The sequence below is a fragment of the Siphateles boraxobius genome, unplaced genomic scaffold (assembly GCF_051911475.1).
Source record: "Siphateles boraxobius isolate OS27281-9 unplaced genomic scaffold, OSU_SipBor_1 22, whole genome shotgun sequence".
NCBI classification, from domain to species: domain Eukaryota; kingdom Metazoa; phylum Chordata; class Actinopteri; order Cypriniformes; family Leuciscidae; genus Siphateles; species Siphateles boraxobius.
Window position 1 is genome coordinate 7,469,046 of NW_027508833.1, and position 21,162 is coordinate 7,490,207.

The 21,162-nt window shown below is 35.0% G+C and overlaps 1 protein-coding gene across 4 annotated transcripts in view; it reads right to left on the minus strand.

Annotated features, from left to right (window-relative positions):
- The window catches only part of otofb (otoferlin b), a 60,025-nt gene extending 39,151 nt beyond the window's left edge, over nt 1-20,874 (minus strand). For 2 of the 4 annotated variants that reach the window (XM_077238516.1, XM_077238515.1), the window contains exons 1-19: nt 20,662-20,874; nt 19,391-19,461; nt 19,050-19,152; nt 18,841-18,895; nt 15,888-16,019; nt 15,666-15,728; nt 13,745-13,829; nt 13,500-13,659; nt 12,843-13,029; nt 10,959-11,145; nt 7,910-8,133; nt 7,475-7,583; nt 6,099-6,276; nt 5,874-5,994; nt 5,272-5,372; nt 4,223-4,313; nt 4,002-4,118; nt 3,756-3,908; nt 36-225 (exon numbers count right to left, since the gene is read on the minus strand). In XM_077238516.1, coding sequence (XP_077094631.1) covers nt 36-225; nt 3,756-3,908; nt 4,002-4,118; nt 4,223-4,313; nt 5,272-5,372; nt 5,874-5,994; nt 6,099-6,276; nt 7,475-7,583; nt 7,910-8,133; nt 10,959-11,145; nt 12,843-13,029; nt 13,500-13,659; nt 13,745-13,829; nt 15,666-15,728; nt 15,888-16,019; nt 18,841-18,895; nt 19,050-19,152; nt 19,391-19,439 — 2,305 coding nt within the window. In that variant the 5' untranslated portion in view covers nt 19,440-19,461; nt 20,662-20,874. The remainder of the gene's footprint in view (nt 1-35; nt 226-3,755; nt 3,909-4,001; nt 4,119-4,222; nt 4,314-5,271; nt 5,373-5,873; nt 5,995-6,098; nt 6,277-7,474; nt 7,584-7,909; nt 8,134-10,958; nt 11,146-12,842; nt 13,030-13,499; nt 13,660-13,744; nt 13,830-15,665; nt 15,729-15,887; nt 16,020-18,840; nt 18,896-19,049; nt 19,153-19,390; nt 19,462-20,661) is intronic. The other 2 variants (XM_077238517.1, XM_077238518.1) reach the window with 2 other exon arrangements.
- Between the last annotated feature and the right edge of the window lie 288 nt (nt 20,875-21,162).

Sequence of the window (21,162 nt, forward strand, 5' to 3'; positions counted from 1 at the left end):
CTGTAGCCAATGGTATAAACTCATCGGTCTCTTACTGGTGTACATCAGACTGGTGGGTGGCAAGGACTGTACACCAGGCCCTTTCACTGCCATGTTCTCCTCAAAGCCGTTCGGCAGTCCGCTCAGATAGTCTTTCCGCTGCCTGCTCAGGCCGAGCCACAGGTACAGCTCAGTCTTAGCCTGAACCGTCCAGCCTGCAGGTCCAAAACTTTTCTTACCAGGAAGCTAGAAAGACAGGTAGGCAGAGTGAAAGTAAATGAGTATTTGTTGCTAAAGCTTATCTTTCCGCCACAGAATGAAAAATAAAAAATGGTAATTGCGACTTTTTTCCTCACCATTGCGAGTTTACATCTCTCAATTCTGACTTTATAACACGCAACTGTGACTTTATATCACGCAATTCTGATTTTATATCTGAGAAATAAAGTCAGAATTGCAATGTGTAAACTCGCAATTGTGAAATAAAAAGTCGCAATTATCTTTTAAAATGTTTTATTCTTTGGCGGAAACAAGCTTCCATAGGCCTATCAAGTAAAAGTTAAGAACAAGCCAATTAAAAGATTCATATCATATTTTTAATATTCCTTTTTTAAAGGTTGTTTCCACCACGGAATAAAAAAAGGTAATTGCATTTTTTATTGCACAATTGCAAGTTTATCTTACAAAAAAGCTCAAAAAAGCTCAAAAATGTGAGTCTATGTGCAATATGTAATGGCGATTTGAGCCATTTTCCATCCTCCAACATTTCCACAAGGGTAGGCTATTGCACAAAGGATTTGATGCGTGAATCCATAACTTGTCTTGTAAAGCTTTACTTTTTCTTTGTCTTGTTACATAATAAGAGAAATCAAACTCAAAACTACTTTACACTTATTTATATTCCAAAAACATAAATTCTTTTCCACGTTCAAAAAACTGTCGTGCACAAACCCGTCCTTCTTTCTTCTTCTTCAAAATTGTTACGCATACGTAACACGTATAAAACTAGTCAAAGTCACATGATACAATAGAAATAACACAAAATTTAAATTTAGAAAAAAAAAACCAATCACTCTTAATATAAGAAAAAAAAATGATGAATGTCATTATGGCTCTAACACAATACATTAGCCTACAATTCTGAATTTGTTCTCTCCGAATTGCGAGTCAGAATCCCGATTCTATAAAAAAGTCAGAATTGCGCTAAATAATGTTGCAATTGTGAATGATAAAGTCTGAATTGTGATATGTAAACTCAACTACGAGAAAAAAGTCCTCCTTTTTTTTTTTACAAGGCTTCTACAGTTTTGTCTCCACATGTGAAATTAGCAAAAAAAATTGGTTATATATATATTTGGGTCATTCCTGGTATGCGTTGACTTTCCTGTCCCAATGATTTATTTTCTCATATTTTCTCTAAAATGAGTCACATATTTATAATAAATGGCCTAAATTGTAGATTTAAGTATTCTTTACCATTTAAACAGAGATAATAGACATTAAAAATACTATTTTGTATTTTACACAATTTTAATTGATGTATGCATTCAATTATATCATGTTCTCAGTGCACAGTAATCAACTTCTGCAAGAAATATAAACCATGAAATGAAAAAAAACCTCAAATTATTTTTAAATTATGTTATAGATTAGGCTAAATTGCCTCTAATCATACATGTAAATCATTTGAAAATATAGGTATTTTTCTTAAAATGTTCTTCAATTACTGCGTCCCTGAAGTCATCTTCCACCCTGTTAGTATGTACTTTTTTCAAGAAGTGACAATTTCTTTTACCTGCTGGAATTCAACTGTACAAACTGAAGTAAGCTTCAACTTTCACTCCTAACTTTTTTTTTTCAGAATTTTATCCTGCTTGTCCCACCCTTAAGTTCCACCCTGTTAGGCTATGTTATGGAGAATGTTTGTCCTATCAAAAAAAAAAAAAATGTAAAAACATATCTGACATAGTTATAAAAGTTCTATTCATCTGTAGAAGGTTAGCTAGCTAAATGTTGATCACTCAAAGAGCTATGGCTAGCTTAGCTCAAGATTTTCCCCCTGTTAGATTCCACCCTGTTAGGTCTATAAACCTAAGAGGGTGGAAATTCTAATATAATAATTAGTATTTAATGTATATAGCAAGTTCTCATATATATATATATATATATATATATATATATATATATATATATATATATATATATATATATTTATATAAATCTCCTACACTCAGCATCAAAGATGGTTAAATAAAGGTTATTTATATGTAGTATGCCATCCTATGCTGAGCTGGTTCTTTCCAGTGTAGAGTTTAAAGTTCTTTTTCCCACCTTTTTGCTTTTCAAAACTGTGTCAAAGCCACATCATAACTGATTTTCTGGAGTTCATGACAGACTGTCAACATACTCTCAATAGGTAAATGATTTATTTTTTATAACTTTCAAATTGTAATAATAATATAAAGATACTGATTAATTAAAATAAACTGTTATTAAAAAGGTTATTTAACATCACTAGGTCCTACATAGATCTTTCAAAGCAGTTCTACTTGGAACCTTATAAAAAGGGTTCTATTCAGCACCAAAAAGGATTCTGCTATTATTACAATGTTGAAATTGATCGCAGTTATACTGTAATTGGAATGTCTAGAATGTAAAAAATAAAAAAATCAATTTCATTATTTTCATAGAAACATCAGTACCAGTATTAGTAACTGTGAAATTATTACAATATAACAATATTTGTTAGGAAATGTTTTTAAGTTTGTTTGTTAATCTGGTTGATGTAGCCAAAACACCACAAAGGGCATCACTGTCCATTACTGTTCCTTCTTGTGATGAATTTTGTATTTGTTTGTTAATCTAGTTAATTCAATTGAATTATTGCATCTTTATTTTTAATCAAATACAAATAAATAAAAATGTAATTTATTATGTCTGTCTTCTCTAATTTGTGAATATTTCTCTAGCCATCTAAAGAGAGAATTGTTTTGCCCCCATGATTGATTGTGATAAGGAACCACATAGATATTTTTTGTGTAAAACAACATTATATAGGTGCAGTTCCACACATTACCAATGGCAAACCATCCAGGACAATGACAAAAGGCTCATCCACTGAACCTGTTAACACTGGTGTTCCACCCTGTTATACTCCGTTCCACCATTATGCTCCTTTCCACCCTGTTAGACAAGTCATTTTAAATAATAATTTGACAGCAACATTAAATGTTTGGCATACTTTTGTCTTATTTTGTGAGGCGAGGAGCACTAACAGCATTTATATGTTTTTGAGCCAATTTTTATTATTATTTACCATCCTATTTGCAAAAATGGGCACAAAAAGTACCAGTTTTTAATAATCAAGACATATTCTATTCATCAAAAATTGTTTTGCTTGTTTCAAGAATAAATAAAAAAAATCTAAGATGGCATAAGGGACATATACTATCCAAGAAAAGCTCATTATTGTTTAACATTTACATTATTGACATGTTGTGATAACTATGTATATGTCCCTAACAGGGTGGAATATTTTCATGGACAGTGTCTGAACAATCAACCCATAATTATTATATTCAGAGTCCCTGAGCTTGACCAATATGTATTCTTTATAGTTAAACATGTCACTATTTTGGTAGAATGCTAAAAACATGAAAATCATGTCCTTTTTTTCCCAACACTTATAAAGCCAAAATGTCACCGTATACCAGGAATGACCCACATATATGGTAATTACTTTTTTTGAGATATGTTCAAAGTGCAATCATCCCAACCTTAAAAAATATTGTCTGGACCTTCCCACAGTCCTTTCCGGTTTCTTCCTCGACAGAAGAGAAGAGGATGTCTTTGGAGGGAACGCGGGCGTATGCAATGCGTTTGTTGTTGCTTATCATCCATATGTAAATATCTGGAACGCTATGTTGTGGCTATGGTGAAAAACCAAAAGGATTTACATGAATATCTTTACAGTGATTTGAATTCATCTATCTGGCCATATAACCAAGCATTTTGTGCACTACCTCATCAGACAGGAATCTCAGCTTGTGGAGGAAGTTTTGAGCCAGTTTTATTTTGTCTTTCACGTTGCTTTTCTTAACTTGCGACCGCATGGTCTTTGCTTGCTGGCTCATGTTTTCCTGTCAGAAACAGATTTTTTTTTTAAACATTATAATAGTATATAATAGTTATTAATAGCATTTATTTGTAACATATGCTTTAAATTGAAGGCTGAGTGTTTTACCAGTTCCTGCATGCATAATTTCACTCTCTCCCGGTCCAGTTTAGTCCTCCCGGCCTGATTCTGGTCATTGTTTGCCAAAGTTACAAAGGTACTGAAAGAGATATGAAATTTGCTATTATTATATCCTTCCTCTAGACTATAGATATAAAAAATGATTCAATGATACATTTTTGTAAAAATATAACAATCGTTCAACAACTCAAAATTTCGGGCACATTTTTTTCTCTTTCCATTGTATTTCAAAATGTTACTGCTGGACTATCAAGAAATCAAGCTTTCTCACCTTACAAAGTAACCACTACTGTATATGTAAAAACATAGGAAGGTAATTCCCCCAATATAGCTGACCCAAGATTAGTGGTCAACGACAGATTAGTAGGTTAAAAAAAAAAAGTGTCACAACGTCGTCTCTCAGTTGCTGAATGTTGCGCAACAACGATGCTACAGCGTTTTTTTACAGTGTGTTCAGGGGACAGGCAGCTAGCGGATAGTGAGGAGATGTTTGCTGTATGTGACAAAAAATGTTTTGGCCTAAAAAACGCGCGACAGTTAGAGCACCTTTAATGTCAGCTTGCTTATTTGGCTCAAGATAAGGATCAATTAAGTCCACATGTCATGCAAACAAGAAACTCTGCTCCTACACAGGTCGAGAGCTGACGCTCCAAACAACTTTGCGATGCTGTTTGTGAATGTTCGTTGGAACGATGGTTTGACTGCTCTCTGTTGGACTCGTTGAACTGCTGATAACAACAGAACTTGCGACCTAGTTGCATGGCTAACAATGCTTTTGGGAAACACACCCCAGAGCGTGACCGAGAGACTGTGAAGAGAGAAGGAAATGTAACAATGTAAAATATGGGGAAAATAATGTTTTTTTTGAACATTCAAGTGTGAAAACCTGTTCTAGTAGAGCCCAAATACTAAATAAAAAATGATGACATAATATGGCCTCTTTAAATCACTGGAACACAAATGAAGCACAAATTGCGCAGTTTCCAGAGAACGACTCATAACTGGCTCATGATCTGCAGAATAACATGTTTGCAAACCTGCAGCTATTGCTGAGTTCCTCCAGGACTCCTCTGAGTCTGCGCTCAGGATAGGCTTTCTCAGTTTTAATGATCTCCTGCACATCGTTTAACCCTTCTTCCTATAAAATGATACAGAGCAGATGCTGCAATGAAAACGTATGGATGTATTTTCACAGAGGGGTTTGTTCATATATCACTTGATTTAACATTTTATTCCAAAATTATGGTGAATTTTTTTTCTGTTTTAAGGAGTGATAAAAATAGACATCAAATCTGTGAAAACCTTTAACTCCAACATGTCAAAACGAAACAAGAACGTCGAACATGGCTTAAGTGTTCAGATTTCTGTTCTCCATATTTTATGCAATATATTGCATATTTAATAAGATAATGCCTCATTTGCATTTTAAACATATAATGTACTGTGATTAATATACTGGGAAAAGTACGGTAATATTGATTAGTATTTTAGTTTTAAGATTTAAAACATTACAATGAAAAATTAAATAACAAATTATGTCAAAAATGAGAATGTGTACAGAACCGTACAAAATTCTATACTTTAGTAACTAAACCAGTATTTCAGGAACTGATATAACCCATTTTCATTGATTTATTACCAGTTTGTCTGCAATGTTGTCCATGATGTTGGCATTATAAAGTCGTCGTCTTTGGTCCTGCCACCAGCTCTTTATAAAGATGCAAGGCTTCCTCTCAAAGTACGGGAGGTGGAAATAGTTTCTGCAGAACAAATAAACATGATTAATAGTTATATCAAATAAATTTGCACCAAAAGTCAAAATAAAACAGATGAGTTTTGAATCAGCAGTGTTGAGTGACTGAACCTGTCAGTGATGACTGGTTTCATTGGAGGGGTGGAGGAAACTGAAGACATATCTCCACCATCATCATCCTCCTCGTCACTAGAGCCGTGAATGAGCTCAGACTCTTCATCTCCATCTCCACCCTTCTTCTTCTTTGTTTTTGGCTTGGTTGGAGTGTCAAGGTCACTGCCATAGTTTCCTGGTGTCAAGAGGATAGTTTAATGAGGCATGTCTCTGACACATTTTCCAGATTCATTTCATTACTTGCATAAAGGTCAAGCGTATCATTTCTGTGTCACTAAAAAAGATTGCTTTTAAACAGGTTTCCCAGTCCAAAATCAGTACCATGTCTTTGATTGAGTCAGATTGCTCAAACAAACAGATCAATGTTTAGACGGCACAGTATAATTTTTTTCAATCAAACTACAAATGTACATAATACTTATAGTTGATTTGTATATTAAACTAGCATTTGACATGCAAAAGAAAAACATCGAAATACATTATATTAAATAAAACTATTCAATTTAAGGACAAACTTCTTGTTCTTAGTTTCTCCTTTTTAACAAGGCCAATATTTCTCACCAGTAAATGATTTGCAAAAACTGTCCTAATTTAAAGAAGCTTGATTAGTGACTAAGGGAAAGATTTACTAAACAGGGCAAATTAGTGTGAGAGCACAATTCCAAAACTGCGCGTGATCTACTGACGACTCGCAATTTAAAGAACACAGACTCAGTCAGATCCTTTCCATAATAACCAACGTAATCTACCAGGTAGCATCTGGCTTAAGACGCACTTTTTTGGGCGGTAAATAATGGCGCAAACACCAGTTTATTGACTAATCAGTGATTAGCTCTTTCATTTAGAGGGTGGGACTTATTCCACCATATTGCATGTTGCAGTTTCTCACATTCATAAGTAATAGGAATGAACTGTCTTTGTATATCTACAGTCTTTGGTGCCAATTAATGCTCTTTGCATGTAAAAACTGTCTAAATTTTGATTCATGAGTTTGAATTTGTTTTGAATCAACAAAAATATAAAGTTTGTTTCATTCATATCAACTATTAACTGTATAAACTTTTTTCTTTTAAAACGAATTAATACCTTTTTGATCATACTTTGTTTAATTCTGCATCCTGTTTACTATCTCAATTCAGTAATATTCTGAATGGTAGACAACCCTAACTGCAGTTTATTGCAATAGCTTTTCTTGTAGCTCAAACAGTAGATCATGGCGCTACCAACGTCAAGATCATGGGTTTGATTCCTAGGTAATGAACTGATAAATTGTAGACCTTCAATGCAATGTAATTCACTTCAGAAAAAAGTGTCTGCCAAATTCATATCTATAACTTGAAAGGCTGATAACTATAGTCTACCATAGATTTTACCTATTGTAACCTCAAAGTTGATGGGTTTGTCTCCAATCTTCCTGTCAATCATAGTGGCCTCAAGGAAACATCCGAAGAGAAAGAATTCCTCAATTTTTCCTGTGGCATTCTAGATATAAGCAAAAAACAATCAATTAAATAATGTTTTGTGCATAAAGAGGACATTCCTAAGATTAGACAAAAAAAAAAGTCAGTGTGTTTATAAATAATTCTGAAGGAGTTGTGGAAGTTTTCCCTAATGATTAATATTTAACAGCCAGTCACATGTTGAATGAAGCCTAACTTTGGCTCTGACTGTGGAGATCATTGTATTGCACACAAAGAACTACTATAAGTATTACTGCTAAATTAATAATGTAGGGAGAAAAATAAAGAATTCATGAATTATTCACTGTAATTGGCCTGTCGAACCCTCCCCGTCAGTGGATCACTTACATCTGAGATGTTGGGTATCCCCTCCACCTGGACCTCGGTGGAGCTCATTACTTCAGGAGACGAGGTGTCCAGTATCTCCACGGCCAGACTGATCAACAGACGAGCCCGGAATGAAACCCCTTCCCCTTGTCCTTCATTCAGGTCCTGGTACTCATCCATGATCGTGTAACTGCGTGTGGAACCATACATGTTCACCCAAGCCGGGCCCAGAGTCGGGAGAAAGCCTACGAATGGAAGCAGGATAAATAGTTCTATTTGTATCTTTGACCTTTTATATAATCAGTTCAGTAACCGTGTAGACTAGAGTTTATCAATTATGAAATTAGTTCAATTCAGCTATAAGCGCTATAGGAGACAATAGTGTCATTATTCAGTTCAATCCAGATGTTGATTCAATTCAGTTCAATAAGAGTGTCGATGTTGCAAAATTATTCAATTGTGAAACTAATTTGATTCAGCTACATTGCAAAAAGATGTAACCTGCAATTATCTTAAAGTGTTGTTTTTGTTTTACTTCATTTCATCCGTAAAAAATAATTTTGTTGGTTTAAATTAATGTATTTAAAGTCCCCCTGTGGTGAAAATCAAGCTTTAAATGTTGTTTATATGTCTATGTGGTGTTTTTAATGTGCTTTAAGACAAACCATGTGTAAATTCATGTCAACACCATTGCTGAGTATTTTCTCCTTAAAACTGCAGTGAACCAAAGACAGTCTCAAAAACATGGTTTGAAATCGCTGGTGTTTCTGACGTCACAAACTACCTTTTAACCAATCAGATCAACGTGTGATCGTAAACGAGTGGATCTCTGAGCTGCTGTGAGTGAGTCGAGGCGGGGCTCATTTAAATATTCATAGAACCATGTATACTAAATGAAGCAAGGGTGTCAAGTTACAGTCAAGCTATTTTAAGGCATTTTTTTAAGGAAAAAAAAACAATTAAATATGTAATTTTGGTGATAAAGGGTGAATTTTAAGATATAAAATTACTGATTACAGGGGGACTTTAAGTTGATTCAACAATTTTAAATAATAGTTTGGCTTGAATAAAATTTTAGATGTTATCATTTTAGATTACCATTTGTTCCAGTGTAAAGCAGCCATAGAGAAGACAATAGTATAATTATTCAGCTCAATTGAATTACAATTTTTTCGTAACAATTTAGAATACGGTTCCTTCGTTAATGAATAACTACACGGGAACAAATGAGTAACACAATATTAACAACCTAGTAACTACTATTAACTAACAATAAATTGTGATTAACGGATTAGTAAGTAATAGCATACAGATGAAAGTGGTAGTTCACTATTAACTAATCAATAACTACTATTTTTTTAATGTTTCTCAGAGAACTACTGAAAAAGTTTCATAATTCATGCAAAACTAATCAATAACTAATGCAGGACAAATGAGTGGCACTACATTAACATTTTAACTGCTACTGTAAACGAATACACAACGTTTATCAATATGTAATAGCATAGCAGATTTAAGGCCTCATTATGCTTCTGCAACAACTCCACGGCGTAGCTACGCCGTCACTCCTACGGCGTCGTGGCCGTTTTATGGTTCTGCGTCAGGTTGAGTTGCATCGCGGTGCATCTGACCAATCACAGCCCTTGTGGTCTGCGTCACCTCGACACGTAGTTAAAAATTTTCGGAGGTGCACGTCGAGCTACGGCGGAGGGGTTCGCGGCAACGCAGAGGGGTCTGCGGGGGTACGCCATCGATTCGACGCAGAAGCATAAAACAGGCTTTATGATTTGGGAAATAAATAGCCTAAATGCTCTCTCCTAGAGAACTATTTACCAACTGAATAATTTTAAAGAAATGGATTTTTGAATGCAGTTGTCAGGACCTTACTTGTCCTGTGGCCAATTTTCCAGCATTCCTCTGGACTGACATTGAATCACTAGAGTCACGGTGACGACTGGAACATATTGAGTTATCAGTCATCCAGATACCATATACAGTGATTATATTATTTAACCTACCTCACAAAATTTTTTTTTTTATCTATGTCTCCTAGCTCATATATGTGTGCAAATATCTTGTGAAGGATTAGAAGATTCTACACTTTAGGATTGGCTTTTCATAAGTAACTACTGTAAGATGGTAACTAACTAGTAATGACTAAAGTGTTACTACATACTTCTAAAGGAATTACTAATTATTTGGATCCGTATTCTAAAGTGAAGATCATGGTAACTAACTAGCAATGACTAAAGTGTTACTACATACTTCTATGGGAATTACTATTTAAAACTTCACCAAAAACCTCAAAAGCTTAAAATAATTAGTAATTCCTTTAGAAGTATGTAGTAACACTTCAGTCATTGCTAGTTAGTTACAATGATCTTCTAGTTCTCTGGGAAGCATTACAAAAATAGTAGTTATTGATTGGTTAATAGTGAACTTCCACTTTCATCTGTGTGCTATTACTTACTAATTTGTTAATCACAATTTCTCGTTAATACGTAGTTACTAGATTGTTAATATTGTGTTACTCATTTGTTCCTGTATAGTTATTCATTAACGAAGGAACCGTATTCTAAAGTGTTACCCAATTTTGTTCTCATCCAATAGTGTCAGTGTCACGTTGGTGTCTGTCTGATTCTGTTCTGTTTAGTTCTTCTGTTTTCAGTATTAGTCACATATCTTTTGTTTTCCCGCCACTCATCTGTTACCATGCCAACCATCATCAGTCCATCTTCATCACCTGTGTCTTGTTAATTAACTTCATCTGTGTCACCTGGTTTATGTTCCTCAGTGTAACGTTCTTGTGTGACAGAGCTGCTACATCTCTGAATACTTGTAAATAAAACACTTTGGATTTGTACCTTCAGCCTTCCTTGTCATCATCTACATGCACTAACCCTGACAGTCAGGTACTGTAGTGTTACTGTATTACAAATAATTTTATAATGATCTTGAACGGCAATGTAGTAATGGCTTCTGTGGTTGAGCATCCAAGGCTAAATGTAATAAAAAACAAGAAAGACGAAGGAAATATTATTCTGCAGACTTGGCAACTTATCCCTGTTACCTTTGTCTCCATCATTAGCAATCTTCCGGAGGTCAATGAAGTGTGTTCCGATCGCCACATCGTTGACTTTATCTGAATCGCGGATCTGGAGTTTCATTCTCCCGCACAGTGGTGGAAACTGCTCAGTGAAAACGATCTGCTCATTCCAGATCGGCTCATAGCTGCTCTTCTGAATTGAAGTTTTTCCCTGCATTGTGGACAGATAAAAACATCAGTTCTTGTATCTTTATCACCTGTGTCCACTTTACCACAAAAAATCGAGTTTTTTAACTTTTAGTTCATGTCTGTTAGATTTTATGCCATCTAAATGTTAGAGTACTTCGAAAAGTTAGGTTTTAGCCAGTATGCACACTTAAAATGTATTCTTTCCCTTAAAGGACAATGAGGGGAAAACAAGTACACTTTATCATAATTTTAAAAGGAGTATTTTTTTAATGACATAATATAATTTAAAATAATATAGTTAAGTGCAAACTGAATGTAATGTTTTGAGACACTTAATTGCATGTTTTCTTCAATACATGAAAATGTATTATCTTGTACATTTACAATGAATGCCATTAGTTGAACTCAAGAGTGTTTTTTGACCCACTTAAGTACTTATATTGTTTATATTTTTTTCTATTGTCTTTGAAATTTGGTTAAAGTGTACTGTCAAATCTATTGTCAAGTATTTATGGTAAACTAAAATATTCCTTAATGTCATTTCTGTTGAAACTTGCATGTCATGTATTTAACTAAATTTGTAAATTACCCCTTTATAATGATGAAGTTGCAATTTAGTACATTTAAAATATATTAACTTTGGTAAAACTTTATTTTACAGTGTCCTTGTTACACATGTTACATGTAGTAATAGCCATGAATTATGCATAATTACACGCAACTGACTCTAAACTAAAGCCTAATCCCTACAACCCTATAGTAAGTACATGCAGTGAATTATTATTACTCAGTACCTAAATGTATGATTACACTGTAACACAGATGCCTTAAAATAAAGTTTAACTTTAACTTTAAATAACATTTTAAATCATTATGCTTTAATAATCTTTTGTCACGCTTTAACTTATGTGGATGTGTTGACTAACGTACTAAAGCACATGTAAAGTACTTAATTATAATTGTAATAACTGTATAGTGTGTTTTTTCACATTACATTTAAAGTAAAAAGTTTGACATTACAAAGTGCTTAAAGTACTTAAGTGTGCTAGGAAACCATTATGAAAGTGTTCTCTCTTATTTCATTAGCATTACATTATCTGCTAGTACTGTTTTTAAACTTTTAAGATTTAAAGTAAACTACAAGTGCAGATTCAATACAATTAAGCGTACTTTTTCACAAGGGTCATCTTGAACTACACAGGTTGTTGTTCAATCAAATGTTCTCTAGAATGAGAATGACCCTCCCTCTAATACCACCTGCTATTCACTAACAAGTAGGAAATACAGATTCAGCTGTGACGGACACAATACAAAATTCAATGTGTATATTAAGGCTGGGAAAAGATTAATCGCGATTAATCGCATCCAAAATAAAAGTTTGTGTTTAGATAATATATGTGTGTGCACTGTGTATAATTATTTTGTATATGTATAGATACACACACATGCATGTATATATTTAAGAAATATTTGCATGTATATACTGTATATATTTATTTATAATTTATATTATATATAAATATAATTTTTTTATATATAAATATAATTTTTTTCTTATATGTATACATGCATGTGTGTGTATTTATATATACAAAATAATTATACACAGTGCTCACACATATATTATCTAAATAAAAATTTTTATTTTGGATGCGATTAATCGCGATTAATCTTTTCCCAGCCCTAATATATATATATATTAATAAGAATTCTGCCCACCTTCTGTCCTGCAAATAGCACCTGGACATAAGGATCAACCAAGTCCTTATTTTCTCCAATGAAAGCTTTTTTGACATTTGCCATAATGCTGGTGTTCATTTTGGGTAACCCCTCGGCTCTGTATACTTTGACATAAAATCTTGCCCACTGCCGCTCAGCTGGGACATCTTCCGGCAACAGAAGGTTACTGGAACAAGAAAATAAATTAATAAAAAGAATGTGATATATGTTAATGCATTTAGAATTACCTATATCGGCTTTAAATATATTGTTATATGGAATTATCTGGGAGATCTCTACATTTTTATTGTTGTGTGACAGGGTAAAATACTATACTAAACTCATATTTTACATTTCCTGCAGAAATTGTGAATGGTGAAATAGTCACTGCCACAATTGCTAAGGCATTGCTAAGGTGTTCTGAAAGTTTTTCACCACTGATGGCCAAAGACAAATTAAATTGAATACAAATGAATGTTTTAAAAAAAAATTATAAATAAAACAGTATTGCGAGTAAATATTTAGTTCATATGACTGTTCAAACAAGTTGGGAACCCTGGAGTTTAGAGTTTGTTCAATGTTAAAAACATAAGTAATGCTTACCTTAGAAAAAAACACTAATAATAACATTAACAATATATGATAGGTTTTTATTACCCCTCAATATCATCCTCATCGCTTTCATTTGCTTTGTGTGGGGTCTTGATTGTGTCGCCCTTTGCAACAACTGCGATGTCACACTTGACGTATCCTTTGCATCCTGCAGTGATGTCTTCGGGATCACATAAAGAGGCCCATTTGTGGAAGAATTGATGTTCTGTAAAGAAAAGAAAAAAATCCTGAAATTCTAAAGTCTTTAGTGAAATTGAGAGCTTCACATAGAAACATGTAAAACCAGTTACCAGGTTGTGTATATATTGTGCCCACATCAAGCTTGAAGCTCCCAACCAGTGTGCCACTTCGCAAAAGATTCTTAGAGTGAATAACCTGAATGGACACATTATTTTAAAACAGTTAAAACAAAGCTTAATGCTACACGAAAAAGGTCATCTCATATGAATAAGCTCACCCTTGTGAAAAAGAAGTGTGCTCAATTTTATTTAATGTGCACGTGTAGTGTACTCAGATCTTAGAAGTATTATATATAATAAAAAAAACTATTAGCAGATAATATAATATTAATTGAATAAAAGGCCACTTAAGTGTACTTAAAGAGAGAACACTTTCATGACTGTTTTTCTTAACACACTTTTAAAAGTGCACTTAGTAAATTCAGCATTTTCACTTTAAAGTACATTTTAAATCATTATGTTTTAATAATAACTTGTCATCCTCTAAAGTAGACTTATGTTGATGTAGACTAACATACTAAAGCACATGTAAAGTACTTGAGTATTATTCGATATTATATTTAAAGTTAAAGGTGCTCTAAGCGATGTTGGGTAACGTCACTTCTTGTTGCCATTCGAAGTACTGTCAAACAAAATGGAAGCTAGATAAACCCTCCCTCCTCCCTCCTCCTCCCTGTCATCCGTGCACTAACCCCCCAAACCCCACCCGCAAATCCTTCTTGTTCGTTATTGGCTGGAACAGTTTGTTATCCTCCGTGGTGCGGGTTAGCCCAGTTTTTTTTTTTTGCCGTTTGTGGAGCCTGGGGTGTCTGCAGAGACCACATTTTTTTACAGTGTGTTCAGGGGACAGGCAGCTAGCGGATAGTGATGAGATGTTTGCTGTATGTGACAAAAAATGTTTGGTCTAAAAAACGTGTGACATCGCTTAGAGCACCTTTAATATACTTAAATTATAGTTAAATGTACTATAATGCATCATTACAAATGTTTACTATTTAAATACACAACATACACATTTAATTAATTAAATTACATTAAACTATATTTTAGTTTACCATAATCAGTGTCATGGTCATGTTTAGTTTCTGTCTTGTTTAGTTTTCAGTCTTTTTTTTTATTTTTGCCACCATTTTGCCGGAGTTCTATGCTGAATCCGAAATCGCCGCCTATGCCATCAAATAGGGCGTTATTTGAAGGGAAAGCCATTTGTAGTGGTGTCCGAATCCATCATGGACGTTATTGAGTGCACTTATTCAATCCCACATTGCACTGCAATAACAAGTGTATGATCGATGTATGCTCAACGGCTGTCCGAATTCGCTCACTCGTTTTCATTTTCTCCTTCAAGTGAACAGTATTAGTGGACTAACGTAGGGAATAGTGAATGAGAGTTTACGGGGCGATTTCGGCCCTACGCTTTCATTCGTTTTCATGGTTTCTAATTAGTCCACACCTGTCCCCTGTTCTGTTGATTACCTTCCCCTGTGTATTTAAGCCTTCACTCTTTTTCAGGTCTTGTTCTATTGTAACATTGGATTGTACATTGTAGTCTTGGTCTCTGTGTTTATTAAATATTGTTTCTTCATTTATTCTGTGTCATGCATCTTCCTTTGGGTTTATCTACACAAGCAATCCATAACAATCAGTACATTGGGCAGTACCCTTTAACCATTTTTCAAAAACAATAGAAATAATAATGAAATTACTCATAAACATGTACTTAAGTGAGTCAAAAAAGCACACTAAAGTTCAGCTAAATGCATTTAATATAAATTTAAACTATATTTAATTGCAATTGACTTGCAATTAGGTGTCTCAAAACATTACATTCAGTTCGCACTTAACTATATTCTTTTAAAGTATATTTTTCTCTTTTAAAGAATTACTCTTTTAAAAAGTATGCTAAAGTGTACATCATTTTCAGAAGGGGAGGTTTTAGTTTATTCTATAACTGTTATTTAATGATACTTACTGACACTTTCAGGATCTTGTCAAACATGACATCAGGAGGAACGTGGAAGTCAAAAACGAAATACTACAAAAAAAGGTATGCATATAATAAGCATTAGGATGAATTTTCTCAAAACATTTCATTTACAATGTTTAGATAACCATTATAGTTCAGTAGACAACATACAAACCAATTTTTGCTTTGGTCATTAATTTTCCATAAGACAATATTACAATCCCATACCTCATTGTAGTAAGGGCAGTTGGTTGACTCCTTCATTGAAGTGTATTTTTTATCATCGCCAATTTCCACACACACCACTGGATCCATGTTCAATCCCACCAGCTGTCTAGCCTCGATTACAGTGACACTAACCTGGAAAGTGGGGCATAACACAAATTTACGAAATAATGTATGTGGTATGTATATTGGATCTAAATATACAGTGTCCCCAAACCACCACAATTAGAAACACACAAAATATTAAAGCAAATGTCTGTATCTGCCGGTGTAGTATATCCCAGGTTTGTTTATCACATTAACTATGAACATGTTCCACTAACGTTTCACCAACACAAAAATCACACAATTATGACCCACTTAATTTTCAGCACTACATCTATTGTTTTAGCATTTCAAACCAAACAAACTTTTTTTTAAATGTTTGGCTGCTTCTTTCTTTATTTGCAATAAATCCCCTGCTTTGATATGCATTGATATTTTGTTATCTAAAGCAATGACATTCAGTTCCCTCTCAAGGGAACTCACGCTGCGAAAGTGTAGCTGCACTATGGGAACACCTCTGCGTGTTTGCGTCTTGAAGCACGTGTGGCGGGACGTCAGCTCGTAGCATGTCAAGTCATGACCATCAAGCTCTTTAAATAGCACCTGTGACCAAACAATGTCAGATTCTGTGTCTTTAGCAAGCGTTCTGTGTGAATTGTTGTCTTATTTATTGTTCGTTTGTCCTGTAATATATTTATATAATGTCCAAAAGCATTATAATGGTGAGCACACAACAGTTCAAATCGTGTGTTCCTCCTTGAAGCTCTGAGGGGGCTGATTGTGAGCGTTTACTGTTAAGGACGGATCGCTCCCCCCTGGTATACTTTGAGGAGGGCACCCAGGCACTCATTCCTCACGGTTCAGGTCCGCTTCTGCCGAGGCCTAGCAGCCACTAAGATTGTGAGGATTGCAAATGGATCTAGTGGAGGGGTTGAAGATGGGCTCTGCCTTTTCTCTGCCCTTACCCGCTAGATCTGGTGCCTTCTCTCTGGGTTTGGATGTAGCTCTGCAGTTTCTTCTGACCAGAGTAAGGGCCTGGTGCTGCAGCTATCCAGCTCTGAGGAGGTCCACTTCTCCTCTGCGCCCTCAAGGGACCACCAACGTGGGTGCTTTGGGGCGCACCAAGCGAGTTCAGTTCTCAGTGTCCACCCGAAAACGTTGTGCCACTGAGAGACTCACACCCTCCAAGGAAGGTTTTAGAGGAGTCAGTTCGGTTGTTCTCTGCCGGTCATCCACTTCAGGGTGCAGAGCTGACTACTCGAAAAACACCAGAGACAATTTTGGAGATGCTGGTTCCCTTAGTAGACCATCTGGCAGTGTGGGAACTTCTGCCAACTGTGCCTCAATGGGTCCTACAGACTTTAGAAAAAGGCTACAGAATTCAGTTCGGTTTTCATCTGTCTCGAATCAACGGAGTCCTGCCCACAGTGGTAGGCCCTGGTAATGGAGAGAGAAGTCAAAGCTTTCTTGGGGAAGGAGGCCATAGAACGTGTTTCTCCACCCGAAAGAGAGAGTTTGGTATTAAGTGATTGTTTAATTGTATAACATTTTACCAAAAAATAAAAAGGATGTGGGTTTGCATCCGATATTAGTCACCCTGCACCTTCACAAAATTCGTGGATCCAGAGCTGGCTCCTATGGGACTCCAGGGCATTTTAGTATTGAATTATATCAACGATTCGTTGATTCTGGCTCAATCGGAGTATATGGCGGTTCAGCATCAAGATGTTGTCCTCGCCCATATGAGGGAGCTGGGGCTAAGGCTGAATGCCAATAAAAGTGTATTTTCTACAATACAGAGGACCACTTTTCGGGAGTGGTATGGGACTCTAAAAAAATGCAGGCACATCTGTCTCCTGCTCATATCGAATCAATCCTGGCAGCCGTAAACAAGATAGAGCCAGGCCAGTCACTCACTGTCAAATATTTTCAAACACTGTAAGGTCTGATGGCAGCTGCATCCAACGTGATACCTTTTGTCCTGCTGTACATGAGACCTTTGCAGTGGTGGGCCAAGACCAAGAGGTTTTCCCCAAGGGGAAACCCGTTCTGCATGATCAAGGTTCCCGCAAGTACCTTCATACCTAGATGATGTGGAAGAAACCTTGGTTTCTGTCCCAAGGTCTGGTGTTGAGGGCGTCCTGTAGTTGCAGATTGTTTATGACTGATGCTTCCCTCACGTGCTGGGGAGCGATCCTAGAATGTCGCTCAAAGCAAGGTCTTTGGAGGGGTCATCATCTCTTTTGGCACATAAATTACCTGGATATGATGGGTGTTTTTCTAGCTCTGAAGCATTTCCTACCAGACCTAAGGGAGTCTGACATTGTTTGGTCCAGGTTCTATTTATAGAGCTTCCTGGTCATGATGTCACACAGTACTTGCTAATGTCCCGCCACATTATTGGACTGATTTCACATGTGCTTCAAGACACAAACATGCAGACGTGTTCCCATAGTGTCACTACTCCAACACAGCATCTCATTCTCTCCTGAGGGAACCATGTTTACAGTCGTAACCTGAGACAATATTTGGGTAACACTTTATTTTGATGGTCCCCTTCAGACATTTAGTTACTATAAGTAGCTTTGCACCAACATGTCAACTAACTCTCATTAGAGTATTAGTAGACTGTCTGCCTATTATCTGCTAACACTTTATTTTGATGCTCCACAACAGACGTTCTATTGACTATAAGTAACTTTGCAAGTAGATGTCAACTTTTTCTACTAACCCTAACAGTCAACTAATACTCAACTAATACTCTAATGAGAGTTGATCTGTAGATGCTATGCTACTTATGGTTAACAGAATGTCTAAAGGGGACCATCAAAATAAATTGTAACCATCATTTGTAAGAGTGGATATTGGGTGTTTGATGAGATTTATTTCATTCTCTTTCTGTTCAACATACTTGGAAATCCATTGGTCTTCCAGCACTAGGTTCAATCTTGATGTCAGGCTTTGATCTAAAATATTTAGAGAATTTGTGGAGTAAGAAAATACTAAGAGTTGATCGACCTACTACATTAGAATATATCATGAACATATCATAAATAATATATAAAATACATTTAATGTAGAATATCATATTTGATATTTATGTAAATAATTTTTGGTCACCTCTTATTGGAGACATTAGTTGTGACAGCAGTTACTGATGCTAGTGAGATGGTATCTGGGTCTGGCATCCTCATATCCTCGGTCTCAAGAATGGCCGGTTCATCTTAAGTCAAATAGGATGAAATGTTATTATGAACAGCACTATGATTTTCAGATTATTATTTTTTACTACATTCACACATAAAATACTTAATATAACCTATCAAATATATTATTATATGAATATCATATAATTATATTCAAAAATATATTCCTTATCCACTATAAATAATACTGAAATAATTATGTTGTAGAATTCATGATAATTTTAACATTTCATACAAGTTATTAAAAGCTTTCACCTTGACCTTTGCCATCATCCTTGGAGGCACGATGCTTGCTACGCTTCATTGTTATGAATTTGATTTATCCTCTGGATACATGATCGTTTTGAACATGAAAAATTAAAAATAAAAGTTAAACATCTGTCATAAACATCTGAAATGTAACGTTAATATCTTTGGAACTTTGTGTGGCTTTATCCTCTAATGAATTCGATTTGAATTTAAGTAGTAAAAACAGCAATAACCAGAAAAAAAGATAATTTGCCTACAGAATTCAATAAAGTTGATTACCCTAACTAACCCATCAATAATTAGAAGATACATGAACAATTTAATGTTTTTAAAACTAGCATTGAAAAAGCTGAATGTTGTAAATGAGAAAGAAAGAAAGAAAGAAAGAAAGAAAGAAAGAAAGAAAGAAAGAAAGAAAGAAAGAAAGGCAAATATTATTACCAACTACACATTCAAATCTGAGAACTGGATGCTTCAAGCTATTTTATACAATCTAAACAAGTCACCTTTATATATTTATACAGTAGATCTGGAAGAAAATAGTGTCATTGTCCAGCTTAAGTAAGTTCAGTGATGATTAATTTCTTTTGTAAAAAAGTTAAATTTAGTTAATTTATCTATACAGCCGCTCTGGGGAAAACAGTGATGCCATCGTCCAGGGGTGCGTTTCCCAAAAGCATCGTTGGCCAACTATGATCGCAATTTCCATTGAACTCTATTGGTAACGACGGAACTTACGACAATAGTTGGCTTTGGGAAACGCACCCCAGGTTAGTTCAGGTCTCATATAATAGTGTCAATGTAGGAAGATCAATAATATTGTTGAATATTAAGTGTCTCCAACTAAGCAAGCCATAGGAAACATGATGAAAACAGAGCTAATGGATTCTGTGCAGACAAACCAATATTTTTACTGGATTTTAAAGGTTTCTAGTAGTTTTAATTTTTTAAACAGCAATTATAAATTAAGATTTTATAATGCAAAGAAAATATTCCCATTGCAATTTTAAGGTATTTTTTAATTACTTTTAAATATTACTGTTTTAACTGTACCCTTTCACGGAAATCTCCTTAATTTCACAATAAAAGTAAATTAACTGCTAATACATTTTCCATTATGTTTAATGTTTTCATTAATACAGCAACAACACAAACAGGAATGCCAAATCTGAAAGCCATTGTCATTACGTTACAGCCTTTAGGATTGCAATGTTTGGTTTCACATAAAGCAAACGAAAGTCTCACATGAAAAGTCTGATGAGGTACTGTAAACTTACCGTACAATGCAGATGGTTCTCAATTTTTCTGAATCACATCTAGCATCTAGAAGTTTGTAGGAAGAACAAAATGATTCCAATATTGAGATGCTTTTAAAATAACGTGCCTACAAACTCATTATTGGCATTTGGAGGACAGAAACAGAGAGGCCACAAAAGTAACTCAAAAAGAGTCTGGTTTGGTCTAAGCTTGAAGATGGTCAGGAGAGATGTGATATGGCCATGAATAGTGTATGAGTGTTGAACCTGAGACACTGGTAACTAGAACTAGTTCCTGATGAGAGAGATGTGGGACTTTGACAAGCCACAACGATATAACACCATATTCTCAGAGTAACAAACCAGGTAAAAAGCAACTAAACGGTAAACTGCAGAAGGAACATGTTGTATCAATAGTTCAAAGGAATTTGAACATAATGCCCTAATAATTTCCAACTCTCATCAGTGATGGGCTACATGTCCTCTAACTACAACTTACACAAGATTTGGAGGCATTGGCAG